At 38.1% G+C, this 18,994-nt stretch overlaps 1 protein-coding gene and 1 pseudogene across 4 annotated transcripts; both read left to right on the top strand.

Moving 5' to 3' along the window:
* The first annotated feature begins 7,303 nt into the window (after positions 1-7,303).
* Positions 7,304-7,501, top strand: LOC132041312 (small nucleolar RNA U3; annotated as a pseudogene).
* A 1,248-nt stretch (positions 7,502-8,749) lies between these two features.
* LOC132040281 (uncharacterized) lies at positions 8,750-17,869 on the top strand. 4 transcript variants are annotated; one of them, XM_059430911.1, is made up of 12 exons: positions 8,756-9,169; positions 9,849-9,977; positions 10,648-10,842; positions 11,645-11,692; positions 11,766-11,894; positions 12,811-12,935; positions 13,353-13,463; positions 14,444-14,552; positions 14,665-14,783; positions 15,001-15,154; positions 16,619-16,763; positions 17,496-17,869. In XM_059430911.1, exons 1-12 carry the CDS (start codon positions 9,044-9,046, stop codon positions 17,549-17,551), a joined length of 1,446 nt encoding a protein of 481 aa, XP_059286894.1. In that variant the 5' UTR covers positions 8,756-9,043; the 3' UTR covers positions 17,552-17,869. The 4 variants fall into 4 exon arrangements, with proteins under 4 accessions (XP_059286897.1, XP_059286894.1, XP_059286896.1 ...); XM_059430913.1 differs by lacking the exon at positions 9,849-9,977; XM_059430912.1 differs by lacking the exon at positions 13,353-13,463 and having other exon boundaries at positions 8,757-9,169.
* Positions 17,870-18,994: the final 1,125 nt, after the last annotated feature.

Below are 18,994 nucleotides of genomic sequence, written 5' to 3' on the forward strand. Positions count from 1 at the left end.
AGGGGGATCTCAGACTAGGCGTGGTGGAGCCCATTTTACTTATTTCCTGGTAGGCCCAAGGCAGAGGCCTCAAATGCTGTGATTTTAGGTGCCATTTCTATCCGTCATAGAGTAGCATCTGTGTTTTTTGATCCTGGATCCACCTATTCGTATGTATCTGCATTTTATGCCGTTTGTTGGGATTTGCCTTGTGATAGCATAAATATACCTGTTCATGTGTCTACTCCGGTCGGAGATTCTGTGATTGTTGATTGAGTCTACCAGTCTTGTTTGGTTACTTTTATGGGGTATGACACTTGGGTAGATTTGATGATTCTCGATATGGTGGACTTTGATGGGATGTTGGGTATGTCACACAACTTTCTTCTTATCACCGAGCACAGACTATCACGCCAAGACAGTCACCTTAGCCATGCCGGGAATCCCTAGGCTTGAGTGGAGGGGTTCTCTTAGTCCCGCTTTGAAGAAGATCATTTCCTTTCTTCGGGCGAAGAAGTTAGTAAGTAAGGGGTGTCTAGCTTATTTGGCTCGTATTTAAACGTCACGTCTCTCCGACCCTTGAGTTTATCCCTATTGTGAGCGAGTTCGCGAAGGTATTCCGTCGGATGCCCGGGTATGCCAATCGCGACATTGATTTCTGTATTGACTCTGATCCGGGCACTCGTCCTATCTCTATCCCGCCATATCGGATGACACCTACCGAGTTGAGGGAGCTTAAGGAGCAGCTACAGGATTTGTTGAGCAAGGGGTTCATTAGACCGAGTGTCTCCCATTGGGGTGTTGCTGTGTTATTTGTGAAAAAGAAAAATGGGACCATGAGGATATGTATTGACTATTGCCAGTTGAACAAGGTCACTATTTGGAACAAGTGCCCTATGCCTCGTAATGATAATCTATTTGACCAGCTTCAGGGCGCTTCAGTGTTTTCGAAGATTGATTTGCATTCCGGCTTTCACCAGTTGAAGATCAGGGTGGAGGATATTCCGAAGATAACATTTCGGACGAGATATGGCTACTATGACTTTCTAGTGATATCCTTTGGGCTTACCAATGCCCCGGCTGCATTTATAACCTTGATGAATGGCATCTTTAGGCCATTCCTTGATTCCTTCGTGATTGTGTTTATTAATTACATCTTGGTGTATTCCAAGAGTAGAGAGGAGCATGAGGGCCATCTTCGTTCTATTCTTGGGTTGTTGAAGAAACATAGCCTGTTTGCTAAGTTTTCTAAGTGTGAGTTCTGGTTGGAGTCTGTAGCATTCTTGGGCCATGTTGTGTCTAAGGATGGGATTATGGTTGATCCACAAAAGATTGAGGCTGTGAGGGGTTGGGCGAGGCCCACCACTGTTACTGAGATTCGTAGTTTTGTGGGTTTGGCCAGTTATTACTGTTGCTTTGTGAAGGGTTTTGTTGCTATTCCTTCATCCTTGACCAGATTGACTCAGAAAGATGTTCCCTTCCAGTGGACGGATGATTGTGAGGAGAGCTTTCAAAAGCTCATGCTTCTTTTGACTACAGCTCCGATCTTGGCATTGCCCGTGGAGAGTAAGGATTTCGGTCTCTTGTGATGCCTCCCAAGTATGGGTTTGGGTGTTGTGTTGATGGAGGAAGATAGAGTGATAACTTATCTTCCGTCGGTTGAAGGTTCATGGAAGAATTACCCTACCCATGATTTGGAGTTGTTGGCCGTGGTCTTCGCTTTGAAGATTTGGAGGCATTATTTGTACGGTGTTCATTGTGAGGTTTTCACCGATCATCGTAGTCTTTAGCATGTGTTTACCCAGAGAGATCTTAATTCTAGGCAGCGCCGACGGATGGAGCTCCTGAAGGAATATGACATCTCTATTTTGTATCATCCCGGGAAAGCCAATGTGGTGGCTGATGCCATGAGTCGCAAGTCAGTAAGTATGGGGAGTTTAGCTCGATTGATTGTTTCTGAGCGTCTGTTGGCCATGGAGGTTCAGACTCTGGCCAACAGTTTCGTTCGCCTTGATATTTCAGCCCCGAGCAGGATTTTGGCTTGTATAAAGGTGAGGTCATCTTTATTGGATCGGATCAGGACTTATCAGCTTGAGGATGCTTAGTTGAGCAAAATTCGAGATAGAGTTTTGAGAGGTGAGGCCACGAAGGCCGAGATTGATTCTGAGGGCATTTTGAGGATTAGAGGACGTGTGTGCGATCCTCGTGTTGGTGATTTGATTCAGTTGATCTTGACTGAGGCTCATAGTTCTCGCTGTTCCATTCATCCGGGGGCGACTAAGATGTACCATAACTTGAGACCAACACTATTAGTGGCGTCGGATGAAAAGGGATATAGTTGATTTTATGGCTAAGTGTGGGAATTGTCAGCAGGTAAAGTATGAGCACCAGCGACCCAGTGGGGTGCTTCAGAGGATACCCATTCCCGAGTGGAAATAGGAGAGGATTACCATGGATTTTGTCACGGGTCTTCCGAAGACCCTTAGGCAAGTTTGATTCTATTTGGGTGATAGTTGATTGGTTGACTAAGTCCGTTCACTTTGTTCCAGTTCAGGTTTTCTATACCGCGGAGAAGTTAGCTAAGATGTACATTCGGGATATTGTGAGATTGCATGGGGTTCCTATTTCTGTTCCATCTGATCGGGGTACTATTTTCACTTTCCGTTTCTGTAGGGCGTTTCATGAGGAGTTAGGGACCCGATTGGATCTTAGTATAGCTTTTCATCCCCAGACCGATGGCCAGTCCGAGCAGATCATTCAGGTGCTCGAGGACATGTTGAGAGCGTGTGTTATTGATTTTGGTGGTCATTGGGATCAACACTTGCCATTGGTAAAGTTTGCATACAATAACAGTTATCATTCAAGTATTGGCATGGCGCCTTTTGAGGCTTTATATGGTAGGAGATGTAGATCTCCGATTGGTTGGTTTGATAGATTCGAGGTTCGGCCTTGGAGCACGGATCTATTGAGAGAGTCCCTTGATAGAGTGAGAGTTATTCAGGCCAAGCTTTTGGCAGCTCAGAGTCGGCAAAAGATGTATGAGGACCAGAAGGTCCGGGATTTGGAGTTTGCTATTGGTGACCAGGTTCTATTGAAGGGTTCACCCATGAAGGGTGTTATGAGGTTTGGTAAGAGGGGCAAGTTGAGCCCCAGGTATATTGGTCCGTTTGAGATTGTTGACCGTATGGATGATGTAGCTATGAGTTGGCATTGCCGCCAGGCTTGGCGGGAGTTCATCCGATTTTTCATGTTTCGATGCTAAAGAAGTACCATGCCGACGGTACCTACATTTTTCGTTGGGATTCTATATTGCTTGATGCGAATTTGACTTATGAAGAGGAGCCTATCGCGATCTTGGATAGGCAGGTTCGAAAGTTTAGGTCGAAGGAGATTGCTTCTGTGAAAGTGCAATGGAAGCACTGTCCTGTTGAGGAGGCTAATTGGGAGACCGAGTCTGACATGCGTGGCCGATATACTCAGTTGTTTACTGATTCAGTTATTTTTCGCTTCTTTTCTTTTCTTCGCTTGAAGAGAGCGACGGTTCAATTGGTATCTAATGTAACGACCCGTTTGGTCGTTATAGACCTCTAGGCATTTTGTCTATTTCCCAAGCATTGATTATCTCATTTTTTATCCGAAGGGATCGTTGGCATGCTTCCCGGGGTGTCTAGATCGGATTCGAGCAACTTTTGTGAAATATAGGCTTAAAGTGAAAAATGGTTGACCCAAAGTTGACTTTTGGGCAAACGGACCTTTTTCGAAATTCAGTCGATTCCGAGAGGTTCGGATGGTCGTTTAGAACTTGTATGTGTATTTGGCTCGATTCCCAATGCACTCGGATGCATTTTGGGACTTGGGTTGGAAAATTGGAATTAAGGTATCGGGGGTTGACTCGGTTAACGAGGCCTCCGTTAGAAATTCTAAGTCCACGAGCGCGTTCGTAGCGTATTTTTATGTGTGTTATGTGTATGGTATGTGAGCAGATAACCTCGGGAATTAGTCGAAAAATCGGATCAAATGGTGAAACTTGGGTAAGTTTCTAGTGTCTGGTGCCCGCTTTGGCGGCACGGCCTTCTGACGCGGTAGCTTACCGCCGGAGCGGTCAAGGATTTTTGGCTTGACCGCTGAAGCGGCTCTGCTGGGGCGGTCCCAGTGCCGCTAAAGCGGGTGACAGGCAGTGTGTTTAATTAATGAAGTGTTAAAAGCCTTTAGACCCTCATTTACTCCCATTTCGAAATTAGAGCTTGTGGGGACTGTTCTTGGAGATATTTTGGCGAATACTCTTGGAGGTAAATCTTGCTAACCCCTCTTCTATTTCATTGTCGTAATCATCATAGATTCCCTCTTTCCTTTAATAATCCCTTAGTAATGGAGGTTGGAAGAGGGTTTTGATGAACATTTTCTATAGGCTTATTAATGAAGAAATTGAGGCGGTTTATGCTAGTTTTTGATGAATCTAACCTTGTTGATCATATATCTTCCATTTCTAGTGTTGGATTTCGGAATCAAAAAGTTAAGGTTTATACCCAAATTGGGGGTTTTGCTTCAAATTCGAAATTGGGTAAATCCATGAGTTAATTTAGCAATTAGTGGCTGGGTTATGATCACTTAGTACTTAATTTGATATTTTGCTTCCGAATTTCCCGGTTTGCACTTGTGTGCCCATTTTCCCAATTTCTAGGGTTAGAATTGACCTAGATTAAATGGTAGCACTATTAGTATCATTCTTCATGATTTCTAATCTAGATTTCGATTATGCTTAGACTACTTTGATTCTGAGGTTCAGCGGAAAGGCAAGGCAAAAGAGTGAATTGTTGGTGTTGCGGTTCGGCCATCCAGGTAGGTTATGGCTTACCCTTGGTGAGAATTCATATAGCAAAGCACATATTTAGATTATATTGTCAGATACAGCATGTGAACCTTCGGGTATGAAGTTGGATTAGATATTGCCTTATGTTGGGCCCGGTTGTGTGTTTGGGGCTAGCCACCCGATTATGTTGTGATTTGATTGTTCGATTGTGTTGGCTTGATACCATGAGTTGTTGGTAGATATTGGATTTTGTTTTACCATCTTGATTAACATGTTGTTAGCGTACCCACTGTTGGTACCTGTGATTCAGTTATATTGTTGGCATACCCACTATTGGTATTTGTCATTCGGCTATATTGTTTGCGTACCTATTGTTGGTACTTGTGATATTGAGCATGATTATTGATGTTGATACATGCATTTCATGCACTCTCATTTTCATGATACACTGTTGAGATACTGATGATACGTGATGAAACACTTTGATAAGCTGGGCTCGATTTTACTTGAGTGATGTGAGATGACCGATATCCAATGTTAGTTTCGGAATCGTTGATTGAGTGAGTGCATGGACACCGCGGGTCCCCCAGAGTGGTGCTGGTGAGAACCCTCCGTGGGCAAAGATTCAGGGTCCCGTCTGTCTGTTGGGCAAAGATCTGGGATGGGTGGCACTTAAGCCATTTTTTCCACGGCCAAGAATGTGACCTTTCTTGCCATTTCCAAAAGACACACTCCCTCTTTGGTAGTCCTTGAGTGAGAGGAAATCATCCACTCTTTCAGTTATATGCCTTGAGCAGTCACTATCCAAGTAAACATTAGTATATTATTATTTTTTACTACCTCCTCTCACTCTAGCCTTCTTCCTTTTTCGGGGACCAAATCGCTCAACTCGGGGTTTCTTCTTAATCTTTGGACTGCCATAGAACCAGCCTCACAACTCTTCATAGGAACATAAGGGCCATCATAAATGATGTCCCACAGCTTAGATCCTCAGCCATGATATATTTATGCCTTCTTCCCTTCCGCCATCCATAATATTCTCTATTAGATCTTGGTGGTCTTGTGATAGATTTTCTTTTCTCTAGGTTTGGTGAACTAGCCATGATGGAGATCCTTTCTAGGTGTTAACCGTTTAGAAAGAACACCTTTCTACGATACCAATTGTTCTTGCGTCCACCAAACGATATGAGGGACCCGGTTATGTACCGGTTCCGCATGCGTCTGTACAAGAATCAACGCAAGATTTTTACGTGAAAAACTCCTTACTCAAGGGATTAAAAACCATGACCTACCCCAGTAGGATTTTAACTCCACTAACCGAGCAATGTTAGGTTACAACTCTATTGCAAGCTAGAAGTTAAATCCCATAACCCCTCACCCTTACAATGATACTTATGCAACCCTCACACTTGACTACCCCTAGCCAAGCACACTAATAAAGCTAGACTAACTCTAGCCCAGTGTATCACTCAAAGTTTTGTGAAGACACTCTTCCAACAAGCAACCTTTGAGAATTCAACTAATACGCCTAGACTCATTCTAGCCTAGCGTACCACCCAAGGGCACCCCTCGAGAATTCACCACAATGACTAACACTAGCCACCCATACACTAATACAACTAATCTAATTCTAGCCTAGTGTACCACTCAAAAGGTTGAGGAAACACAGTTCCAACAAGCAACTTTTGAGACTTCAAGACACCTACAATAAACTTCTTTTTAAGGAAGAGTAGGTTTAAAGTTTAAGCACAAAAGAAAAAAAAAAAACCTAAAAGTCCTAGAATTCAACACATCTTCAGTTGTAGAGAACATGTCCTTGGATCTGCTAACGCCTTGTTCTTGTACGCCCTTGGATAGTGGAGACTTGCACTTGAGATCTACATTTTTATGCAAGAGTAAATCTTCACTTTAACCTGATGTTTGTATATGTAGAGGAAGAGTGAAGGTGTGTAGAGGAAGAGTGAAGGTGACGACCCGTAAAGCGACTCTGTGCTGTTATTGTACTGCTGCCGCCCGTCGTCTTCTATCTTGTGTCGACGACTTTGTCACAGTAGAGTTGACTTTTCAATGATCTAGGGACCTGGTCCTTCATGTGGAGGAAATTGGTCCCTATCTGGAGGAACCTGGTCCCTCATCTGTTCTTAAACGGGCTGCAATAACTCTGCTGCTATGCTGCTACACTACTGCAATATCAGTAGCTTTTTAGCTGTTCAGTTGACCAAGCAATAGCTGGGGACCTGATCCCATCTGGTCCCTCTGAGGACGTATCTGGTCCTTCATATATGAACATATCCTGCTGGGAACCTGATCTCATCTGGTCCCTCTGAACACGTATCTGGTCCTTCATCTATGAACATATCCTGCAGCTTGTGTAGTGACTTATTGCATCTGATTCTTCAAGGAGCATGTCAACATAGCCATACATGAGATATCAAGAGGAGGCCAAATGCAACAAGTGAACCTGATCATATCTGATTTCCTAAGGTTTGTCAAATCATCAAAACATAAGGTATCATAACTCATCAAATAGGCTCGTACGACCTTATCCTTAAGTTATAAGGAGATAGGAAATCAAGTCTCATGGATGAATTCTAACCATTAGACCAGAGCGTGATTAACGACCCTCAAGGCCTTCGGGTCATGGTGTTGTATAGGATTGTTCTCAGCTCTAACCATAGGTGCTGGGATGGTCTAATAGCTGTCTGATAGACTCTTCAAACTCTTTGAAGTTTGGAATTTGCACAAACTTAATTACCTAGATATTGAAAAGAAAAGAAGAACTTTTAAGAAAAAGAAGAGATGATTTTTCTGTGTGTGTAAGAAATTCACCAAGAAGTTTGATTTATATGGGCTAAAAATCTGAAAGGTTCAAAGAGAATTTATTAGTCATTAACTCAGCCATTAAAGAGGACTTAATGATCATTAACTTGGCCATTTAAACCAGCCAGTAAATCAACCATTAAAGGGAATTGAAGGACCATTACTCAGTGTGTTACATAATTGAATTGAAATGAATGAGTATGTTCATATCCTTGTAATGTACAGTCAAATCTCTCTATAATTGTCATTCGTTATCACAGCATTTCACTATAACGACCTGATTTTCTCCGAAACCAATTTTCCATGTTATATTTACTTCTCTATAACAGCATTCTACCTGTAACAACAGTGACATTCATTATAACGGCACACTCTTTGTAAAACTACCTCTCTATAACGTACCAAACTCAAATATTGTGTAATAATGTTTTGTCAGAAATATTTTATGTATAAAAATAAAATATTAAAATATTTATGGTAATCATTATTAGTGTCATGCACATAGTAAATTTCAAGTACGAATATCTAGAAGGAAAAAAATATTTCACATAGTAATTCTCATTTGCTGAAAGTTTGGACAAAATTCTTCGTTAATTCGAGCGTTATATTATCACCAAGCGATTGGAATTTACGAAACAATCTACAATTGTAGAATTCTTACATCAAACTTGAAATATTTGAATTCTCAATTAATTTATAACGCGTATGTTCCTTAGATTTTAATTCTTTATTCGTATGGTACAACTAGTTATGAATTTATTAATCTTTTCAATTTTAATTAATAAGTTATGTAAATCAATTGAAATTTAAAATTAACAAGTATATATTGTTATCGTGTATAACATAAAAGGTACATAAAAATAATTGTTTGCGTACTTTTATTTATAACAGCTAAATGAGATCTAAACATCAAATGCAGGTATACATATATATAACAAAGACCTTCACTATAACGATCATGAAATTTTCGACAAACGTCGCTTATAGAGAGGTTTGAATGTATCTATATTCTTTTCATTAGACAAAAAACAATATTAAATCCTACAACTGAAATACTTCACAAAATTGAAAGCCCTCCTCACCTGAAATACTTCACAAAATTAAAAGCCCTCCTTATAACTAATATCCAAAGCTCCACACAACTGTATAACGGAACACGCCGTCTCTTTCAACCTCCAAACAAAAATCCCCAGGGCTTACTAGAATCCTCAGCAACCCATTAAGAAAAAACTAAATGAAAAGAAAAAAAAAATCCCAATATTTTCTTAGCCACAAGCAAAAAAAGAAAAGAGTGAATGGCTATTAATGTCCCAAATTTCTTGTAATATTGAGCCATGCAACCTCTTTAAAGAAACTACATGGTGTAAAAATGATTTTTTTAACCTTATAGAGATTGCAATAAAAGTTTATAACACCAATGCATGGTAAAGAATTATGGTAGCCATGAATATTCAGTTTGACACTACGGATTTTCAAGAAAAGTTATCTTCTTGTTTCAGACCTTGGCAACGTTCTTTCCAGTTTTGGGTTCGTGCAGTAGATATATATACTGGTTATAAGGTACTCTCTTCATTTTTCTCAAGTTTCTTAAATGAACTATGATCTAAAGCAAGTCATAGATTTCTAAATATAAAAATGTATCATTATTTTTTTGACAGACTAAAAAGGAAGGTGTATCAGATAAATTGGGACAAAGGGAGTAAACAATAGTAATGAATGAATAAGTTTTTTATTATTTGAAGAATTTAGGATAGATATCACACTGCAAAATTATACTCCTTCCGTCCCAATTTAGGCAGCACAGTTGAAATTTCGAGAGTCAATCAAGTTTTTCTTTGACCGGAATTTTTTTATATGCCTTTAAATATACTAAGTTGTTAATTATTTTGATTTATAGTATTTTTTACGTAGTCTCAAATATATAAATATTACTAGTATTTTAAAAAACTTAAAGCTTCTATGTCCGAATTCACAGCCAATGCTTAGAAGTTTGAATCTCAAAATTCCAACTGTGTCAGATAAATTAGGACAGAAAGAGTATTAAGTAGTTAAATTCTACAAATTAGATGGTCTAATTTCACAATTATGACCTCTAACATTAATGTAGAAGAGTTAGTTTGAGAATGGACTGTTCTATTTATTTTTTATAATCTTTTTCTCTCTTAGTGATATGGACGAGTCATTTGGAGGTTCATTGTCTTATTGAAGTATATTATGCATTTTAATTGCTCTTTATTAGGTGTTTCAATTAAGAGTTGGCTTTGAAAAAAATGTGCAAAAACAAGAAGCAATGTGGGAGAGGCAGCATGAGTTTGCAGCTGAGAAAATATATAATATGTGCTCTGACCTTGGTGGGTTCTTCCTAAAGGTATTCAATAATCTGTAGCTAACTTCCCATTTTTTATTTGCTAATGTACAACTGATTCAATCTCGAAAGAATATTGTTGTTTATATTACAAGGAAAGAAAGAAAAAAATAAAAAATGAAAGGCTGTTGCTTTCCTCCTTTGTAAGTACTAGTATTTCTTAAGGGGTGCTCCCAAGCTTAAAACACCATATAATATGGACCGGAGGGAGTAGCATTTAGTGGTTTGATTTAATAAATTTGGTAAAGTTTATATGGTTAATGCATATTGGAGTATGTGCAGTAGACTGTGCTGCATCATGTACTACTGTATTAATTTATCTTCCTTATGAGGTTTATGTAAAGGTCAAGCTCTCTAGCAGATAGAAATTGCTTCAATATTACTGGATGATCAGAGGGTTTAAGTTTTGCCTCCACTGTTATATGGTTCATATTATCGATTCTTTCATTTTCGGCTCCTCGGCCAAACTTAATTATGGGTGCTAGCCAAATTATACAAAACCTATACACTGATTATGTATGTTATATGTATATTCATAATTAAATATACAAAACCTATACATTTGCTGGCTATTTTGTAAATTAGATCACCGAAAGCCATTGGACTGTAATTATCTCACTTGGAATATGGTTTGAGAGTGAGATTTGATTAAGCAGATGGATGGTAATATTAGGTTGCTCAAATCATTGGGAAGCCAGACTTGGCCCCAGCTGCATGGGTGAGACGGTTAGTTACTCTCTGTGATCAAGCACCTGCTACGCCATATAATGTCATCAAGGCTGTACTGGAGAAGGAATTGAGTCAAAACGTTGATGCATTGTTTGAAAGATTTGATGTCGATCCTCTAGGTTCTGCTTCTATTGCGCAGGTAACTGCTTAGTTTGATCTAAAGCATGACTACAGTCATTGTCGAGCAACTGATGGACATTTATTTGAAGGGACTTTATGTTAATAATGTTGTTCCAAAGGTGTTAAAAATATTGACCTTGCAGCTAGTATATACATCTGGATTTGTTGAAGTGTGTGGCTACCACATTTAAAAGCTTAAGTTGTTAGAGAGGAGACACATTTATTTATTTTTATTAGGTCTGCAACACATTCACTCAAGCTCGGGCCAACTCTTTTTTCTTGGGCCAAAACATTGAAATTATTTTCTGCTAATAGGTGGTGGAACATATTAGGCACATAATAGACACATACAGGGCCCTGGCGAAAGCATCGCCACTTACATCTTAAGCAGATTAAAGGAGGATTTTCATTTTTCTCATGGCAAGGGCATCTCGAATCCATGAGGAAAAGACAGATTTATCTGATTTTGAGGACCCTCTATAGATGGGCAAGAGAAAGTGCTTAAGATACACTGAACGATTTTTTCAATCTTAGTTGTGGCTGATATGTTATCATGGCTAACAATCTCTAGTTCATTCTTAATTTCTATGGCTTATGTAGGGCCTAAGCCCTATCCGAATAACAGCAGTAGCTTTAACGTAAACCAGTGTTATACTTGTCTTTAAAGGCCACATGATTTGAACATGTAACTATGTAAGACAGTTTAATAGCCAAATAAAACACTAAGTGTAATAACGTTGAGCTATACTCTAGTGATACACAGAATAAAAACTACTCTTCTCCTAAGTTTTCTAACTTGTGTTTTCTGTACTTGGAATTAGGTTCATAGAGCGAAGCTCAAAGGTGACAAAAAAGATATTGTTGTCAAGGTAAGAGAAATTGACTCATCGCTTTGCAGCTTTCTTGCGATTATAAGGTTCTAAAATCATTGTCTTGCTCAAGGTGCAACACCCTGGGGTCCAAGAATTGATGATGACCGATATCCACAACTTGCAAGCTTTTGCACTATACCTGCAGAAGATGGATATAAAATTTGATCTATACTCTTTGACAAAGGAAATGGAGAAACAGGTGCGTAAAATTTCTGTATATGCGGCTTATAATTTGTAACATCAAACTGTAAGTTTTCGGTAAAGCCGCTGAAAGTAGATGCAAGGATGCTTTCCAGAGTTGGGACATTTTCTTTAACATTAGTTACAACACATTGAGTAAAAATATTGTGCTAATTTCCATTTAAGTAAAATAACGTATAGGTTTCTGTTTCTTACTTTCTCATCATCTGGGCACATTTTTTAATAGATTTAAGGCCTTTAGATTTCTTTGAACCATGCTCTCAACTTTTTATGGTGGAAAATGATATTTTGCGATGCTTAAATGTAAATTGATTGACATAATGAGTCAATGGTCAGAGTTGAGCAACAATAAATAACAATGCCAGGCCTTCCAGTACACTATTTATCAAGGTAAAAGATATTGTTTCTTCAATGAAACCATTCTCTTCCCAGTTTTATCACTTATTGCTTGCCATATATTAGCAGTTTTGTGTTTTTTCCCCTAGAGGCAAGCCAAAATAGGCGGAAGGAAATGTGGCTGTGTTGCATTGCGAATATTTTCTGACACCTGGAACCTTCCTACTTCATTCCCTGGATAAAAACACCAATTCTCTCTCTTCTAAGCTAACCCTTAAAGAAAAGATGGCTCTTCGTAGCCATTGTAGATTTCTGTTCATCTAAAAATTGAGGAAGTACTTCGGTACAGTAGTTTTAAATAGTTGGATGGTGCATTATGATCTGCACTAATGGTCAGAACGTGAATTAATTCGTTGAAATCTGTTGTTTGTCACAAATGTGCTTAAAGTCAACTCCTCTCATTTGTTTGCTCATGTCGCTAAATGCATCTTGGTATTTGCCTTTTCAACTAGATTAGTACAACAATTTTTTTGCTTGTGCTTTTGCTTTAACAAACTGATTCCACTTTTCCATATTAGATTGGATACGAATTCAACTTTTTGAGAGAGGCTGATGCAATGGATAGAATTCGGCGTTTTCTCTACGAAAGTAACAAAAAGTCCCCAGTTATAGTTCCACGGGTGATTCGAGATATTGTTACAAGGTGAGCTGCTGCTGAACATTTGACAAGTTGATGTTTTTATATCTAAATATTGGTAGACTTTGATCCTCAACGGGCATTTGAATGTCTTGATGTTATGAGGTGGATCAAGAGATTGTTGAAAACTGAATTTGCATAAGATGCTTCGCTGTTCTTTGTTCACAATCTTTCATGTCCTTTTGTTCTTACTGTCACAAGGTTAATATGTTATCTCAAGCCATTGTGAAACTTCCAATGACTGTGCCATCTCACATCTTGTTTGCTTTCATCATTCCAACAACTTATAGATGTAAGCTAGGTTCATTAACTTTTCAATCAGTTTATTTCTATTCTCAGTTGGATCTATGAACTTTCCAGCTGGCATTGTAACTTTCTTTTCAAATATCTTGTTAATCCGTTCTTTCCTTAATTTTTTAAAAGGAGGGTCCTAGTGATGGAATATATTGATGGAACCCCGATTCTGAAGTTGGGAGATGAAATGGCAAAGAGAGGCATAAGCCCAGATGGTAAAGTTGCAGCAATAGCAAGGCAGTAAGAACCTAGATTTCTCAGAGTGAAGTTATCTTTCAAGTCCATTTCGCACAAGTCTTATTTGGTTTACCGTTTATTACAATATTATGCTCCCGCCATTGTGTTACTGTGCACTCCACATCTTTTCTCTTTTCAATTTTATCTTGGTCACTGTCTCTTTTGTATATTTGTTATCCCTGCTAAATTAAACTGATAACCTTGGCAATAGAAGAAGCAATATCTAACTTACAAATTCTAGGGCTTGCAATTGAAACCGATTGAGAAATATAATACAGAAAATTAAGCAGATAAAGATATGTGTCGAGTGAAACTAACCTGAGTGGTCACTCAACATATAGTAATTGGCCACCAACTTATATTTTGAAGTTTATCTTATTAGAGATGAGATTCTTCGAAATCTCTCCTCTCCACCTGAAGTAACAAAATTTATGATGATCGCAAGCCTTCTTCTTGGTGATTACGTCACTTATCTCATGAAAGATTCCCGGAGATGAGACTCTGCTTGATTTCTTCTCTCCACCTTAAGAAGTTTTATGGATGTCTCACCACCTACCTATTTAAGAACATAATGTACATCCTAAAAGGCTACATAGTTTGAGATTTTTGCCGTACTAAAATGTTTCAACACGCAACCTTTCTTGACCATTTGAAGTCTCAGCTTTTGCCATGTTAACTGTTGCAACTTCTCTGTAAAAGAGTTCCCTTTTTGTTCAGTGATGCTTCATAATGCTGAACTCTGTTATTCCTTTTCGAAGATTTCCTAAAATAGATTTCCTAAAATTGAGAAGTCCTTATTCTCTTAATATGACTCTTTTCAGTTAATTTATGTTTACATAAATTCTCTATCTCCATACTGTCATTTCTATTTATAAAGTTAGTAGTTTCCAATTTTTCATAGTCTCCTTTCAACCTCATCATTTTAATCGTGAGAATATGGTAAACTGGGGTACTGTTCTCTTATTTATTCCTTGTGGATGCAGGAACATTCTTAAAAGTTTGTCCTTAGCTTATGGACGAATGATACTCAAGAGTGGTTTCTTTCATGCAGATCCTCATCCAGGCAATATTCTGATCTGCAGAGGTGCTGAGGCAAGTATGCATCTTTTCTTTTTCTTCTTTCAAAGTCAGGTTCTCGGTGATCATATAAAATTTTACTTGTTCAGAGTTCTGACAAGGATTATGCCATTCTTTTCTTATTAAGGTTGCTTTGCTGGACTATGGACAAGTTAAGGATCTTCCACAAAATCTCAGGCTCGGATATGCTAATCTTGTTCTTGCTATTGCTGACAGTGATGCTACAAGGGCTGGAGAAAGCTTTAAGTGAGGAATTTACCCACAACTCTCTTGTTATAAGTTCAAGATCAGTTTGCTTCCTGACGAAACAAAATGATGCAAAATAGTAATGAACTCAAAAGCTCCAAATCACAAATCAGATTTTTTTTTTAGTCTGGGACTAAATTAGAGTTGTTGCAATAATTACATTCTTTTAATACTGATATGTTTCCAGCTTTTGAACATCTCTCACTTTGAATTAAAGGGAGCTTGGCATAGACACCCTGAGCAAATGTGAGGATGAGCAGAAAGAAATGCTTAAATTGGCACAAGGGATGTTTGATACAAATTTACCACCTGGTGTAAAGACGCTGCAACCTTTCTCGGAAGAATCTTCGGTTAAAAAAATTGCAGTTGAGGTACGCAGAACTTGTGCTCGCAACTTCTAGTATTTACCAATTCCGATGTAAATAATTTTTAGCAAGGGTTGCATTTACCATTAAAGAATCTAATGATCTATCCCCACATGATACTTGTACACATTAGGTCCACCAGTTTGATTAGTGACGGATATTTAAGACGAGTTGACGCACCTTTATTTTGATAACCCCTAACTAAAGAAATTGAACTTGTGGTAATAAGGAACTGGAGAAGTAGTGAAGAGAGTACAGAGAGGAGTTTCTCTTTTAGGGAGTCCAAAAGGGGGTTCTTCTTATGCAATTTTCTTTTTACCACTTGATTTTTCCATTTACAGTTAATAACTTGCTTAGGATGGCATTGGGAGGATGAATTGAATTTGAATAACAAACCTCAGCAGAATAATATTCATCGCTGCCCTCTACTTGAACATAAATACCTGAAATTCCTATTTATTCGGAGCTTCAGGCTCAAAGGAATGGATGTCTCAGAAAAAGATTACGTTGGCTTAAACGATCCTCTGGCACGAAGTTATAATATAATGCACAAATTGTTATAAGGAGATGTAAATTGAAAAAACTGAGCTGTTTGGTTCAGCATTTGCTGGTTGGAGAATATCGTGATCAATTGAGATAGAAGGCCACAGCGTTCGCGGTCATGCAAATAAATTTAGACCGACTGCTAATCTATTGTTGCAATAGACTGATCTGTATTCCTAAGTCTTCAAACATCTAAATCAATATATTAACTTCTTTCACATTTTGCACCTGCACTTAATATCCAGCTACACGAATCCTTATACTAGATGATTCTTATAGCTTCTAGAACAAATTCTGTGGAAAGACTGCTAAAATATTGAAGTTGAAGCCATAGCTAATTGACATGTTCTTACGGCTATCATGGTTAATCTTCAAAGAACACAATACAATAAATACTAAGAGTACTCAAAAGACATTCTTGTACATGTTTACACTTCCATGCTATACATAGGCTAGATATGCTACTAATGTATTCCTCAATCTTTATTATAATGGAGAAATGTTTAGCCAAGAATCTTGAAAGAGGAAAATCTTTTGACATTGGTCAGAAAAGGCCCAATAAAGAAGAAAAAAAGGAAGGCCGCATCACATCGTGTTGAAATTGGAAGTCTTTCACTTAAGATGCAAATGCCATAATGTCCAACCACCATGAAAGTGACTCTGGATCATTTGGAATTTCAGTCTCTTATAATTTGTGAAAAAGCGACTCAATTAGGTCCCGTAAAATCTAGATTTTAGATTGTGGATTAAAAGTGACCTATGTTCTCTTGCATTATGCTCCACAAATGATAAGGTGGATATGATCTCATACTCTATCTGCATGGCCTTCACTGGCCTTTCCTATTTTATGATTAATTGCCTAAAATGTACTCTTAGAAAATATGAGTAGCAGGGTCAAAATGTGAACACAATTCTTTTTGATGTTAGGCTTTTCCAGAAGAACTTTTCTCTGTTCTTCGAACTCTGCAATTACTGAGAGGGCTTAGTGTTGGTATGGGAATAAGTCATTCGTGCGCTGAACAGTGGAGACCTATTGCTGAGGAAGCTTTGTACAATGCTGGCAGATTGACAGGTTAGTCCCTAATACGATATCTCATTTTTTGTCCAATTAATTAAGTCAATATACCGCTGGGCAATAAAATATATAAGGTGTTTTCAGTATGAAGGAAAATGTTTTCTATGGAACATGTGTTCTTGGAAAATCTTTTCCAAGAAAATATGTGGTTTCTTACTTATTTTTTTGTGTTCGGTACGTAAGCGAAAATTATTATTATCCTAAAAACATTTGTATATAATCTAGACAAATACTACGGGAGATGGGGGTGGAAGGGATGGGGACTACCGGCACGGGGGTGAGGGTGAAGATGAGGTGTGTTGGGAGGGTGGGGAGGACACAAATAATGTGAAATGCCACTTGTGGAATTTGTTTTCCCTACTTTCACCAGGGAAGTCATTTTCCTCATTCTTAAGGAACTTGTTTTCCTAGAAAAAATGTTTTCCAAAACTTTTGACCAACCGGAAAAATTGGAAGAAATGTTTTCCTCCATACCGGACCCCGCCATAGTCTTCATTTTTGTGCCTTGTTATTGTTGTTATTTAATCTTTTCTTCTGCTGCTAACTGGGAAAGGGGTATGTAATTATATGCGGTTGAGTATTTGAGTATTAATATGGTTACGAAGTGCAATCTTATTTGATTAATCATTTGCAGTATACAGCTCTGATGATGAATCCCGTCGTTATACATATTATCCAATGGTGTGCTGTTACGATAAGGTTGATATAATTGTTACTTTTTTGTTTCAGATAAAGATCTGAAGCGATCGCGTAGACATAGAACTAGAAGAAAGACTGGAAAATAACGTTGAGCTAGTCGAGAGGAGCAAGTATGAACCAAATCGGAGATGGTCATGTTGCTAATGTTTTGGAGAAAGAGCTTTTCATTCGTTCATTTTTATTTGTAGCAGAGCTTTTCAAAGGCAAGTGCAATTGATATTATAAAACACTGCATGCTTTTTATTTTTTCTTCTGCGGCCTTAGAACAATGTCTACACAACATGGCTGCCTATAATCAATTGATAATTGCCAAAACAGGTAAAAGAGATACGTTTTGATTGGTCTTGACACACGTCGAAGCATGTCATTACTTTCTTTTTCTTACCATAAGGTCCTTTTCTTAATTACAGTGGTGTCCAAGTCAACTTGCAAGTATCTCGACTATTTTACCTTGAAGTGGTGCAACCTAACATTGATGCAACAAACCTAAGCATTTGCGCTCTATACTACTACATAGAAAGAACACGTGTGCCATTTTGTTACCCCTTTGCTCGACAAAATAGATAGTTTCAGCATGTTGGAAATTCTTGGGGTTAAAAGTGAAGAAAGAGCCTGGCATTCATTTTTTCATGAATATTTATAGCGGTACCACGCTCTTCTGTGCATGTGAATTTATATGTCATCTTCTGGTGTATCTTTAAGTTTTAAGAATAAAAGGGAAAAGAGTAAACTATAGCATTATAAGGGCAATATAAAGTATAAATTACATCACTAAAACGTGAAAGAGAAGAATTTGGAAATCTAAGAACTAACCCTCTTTATATGTGTGTGTGAACACCTAAATATTTTGGTTTTGTAGTTTCTTCTTTTTAAATTTTTCCAACCAAACGGAAAACCAAAATTTTTAAGGTTGAATATCTATGCAGCGACCCTTGTAAAAAAATTCCATTTACACCTTAACTAAGTATGTGACCTATTGAACACCTGATTTTAGCCAAAAGTATACCAATTAAACAAGGATGACTAACTTATGTGAAATCATCTATGACTAATTATCGTTTTTGTCTTCGCTGGAAATTGAACCTGAGACCTGATGGTTCTTAACCCACTTCATATAGTTAGTATTTATCATCTTGGCTGGTTTAGAGGCCAATTTGCTGATTAAGCTTTGTAGAGTGATCAGTGCCACGGGTTTGTCTAGGGACTGGTAAACACATAAGTTCACTGCAAATGGTAACACTTTAATGTGAAACAAAAATCCCAGTGAGTCTTTTTAGTCACAATATACAGAAGTACAAAGTTAGAGACTTATCTGTATCCATTGTTTACATCAAGTCAATAAATATATGTCATGTGTTTGTACATAGACTTTAGCATTTAATAATGGTTAATTAACATGCATTTTCATCTCATTAACTCACTTAATTATAGGGAATTCACATGGTTTGGAATTTGGGGATAAGGATATCAAGTTCCCATTATTCCACCGACGTGGGACTCCATCATTTTTTTTCACCTTACTAACTAAA

Source organism: Lycium ferocissimum, chromosome 12 (assembly GCF_029784015.1).
Source record: "Lycium ferocissimum isolate CSIRO_LF1 chromosome 12, AGI_CSIRO_Lferr_CH_V1, whole genome shotgun sequence".
Lineage (NCBI taxonomy): Eukaryota > Viridiplantae > Streptophyta > Magnoliopsida > Solanales > Solanaceae > Lycium > Lycium ferocissimum.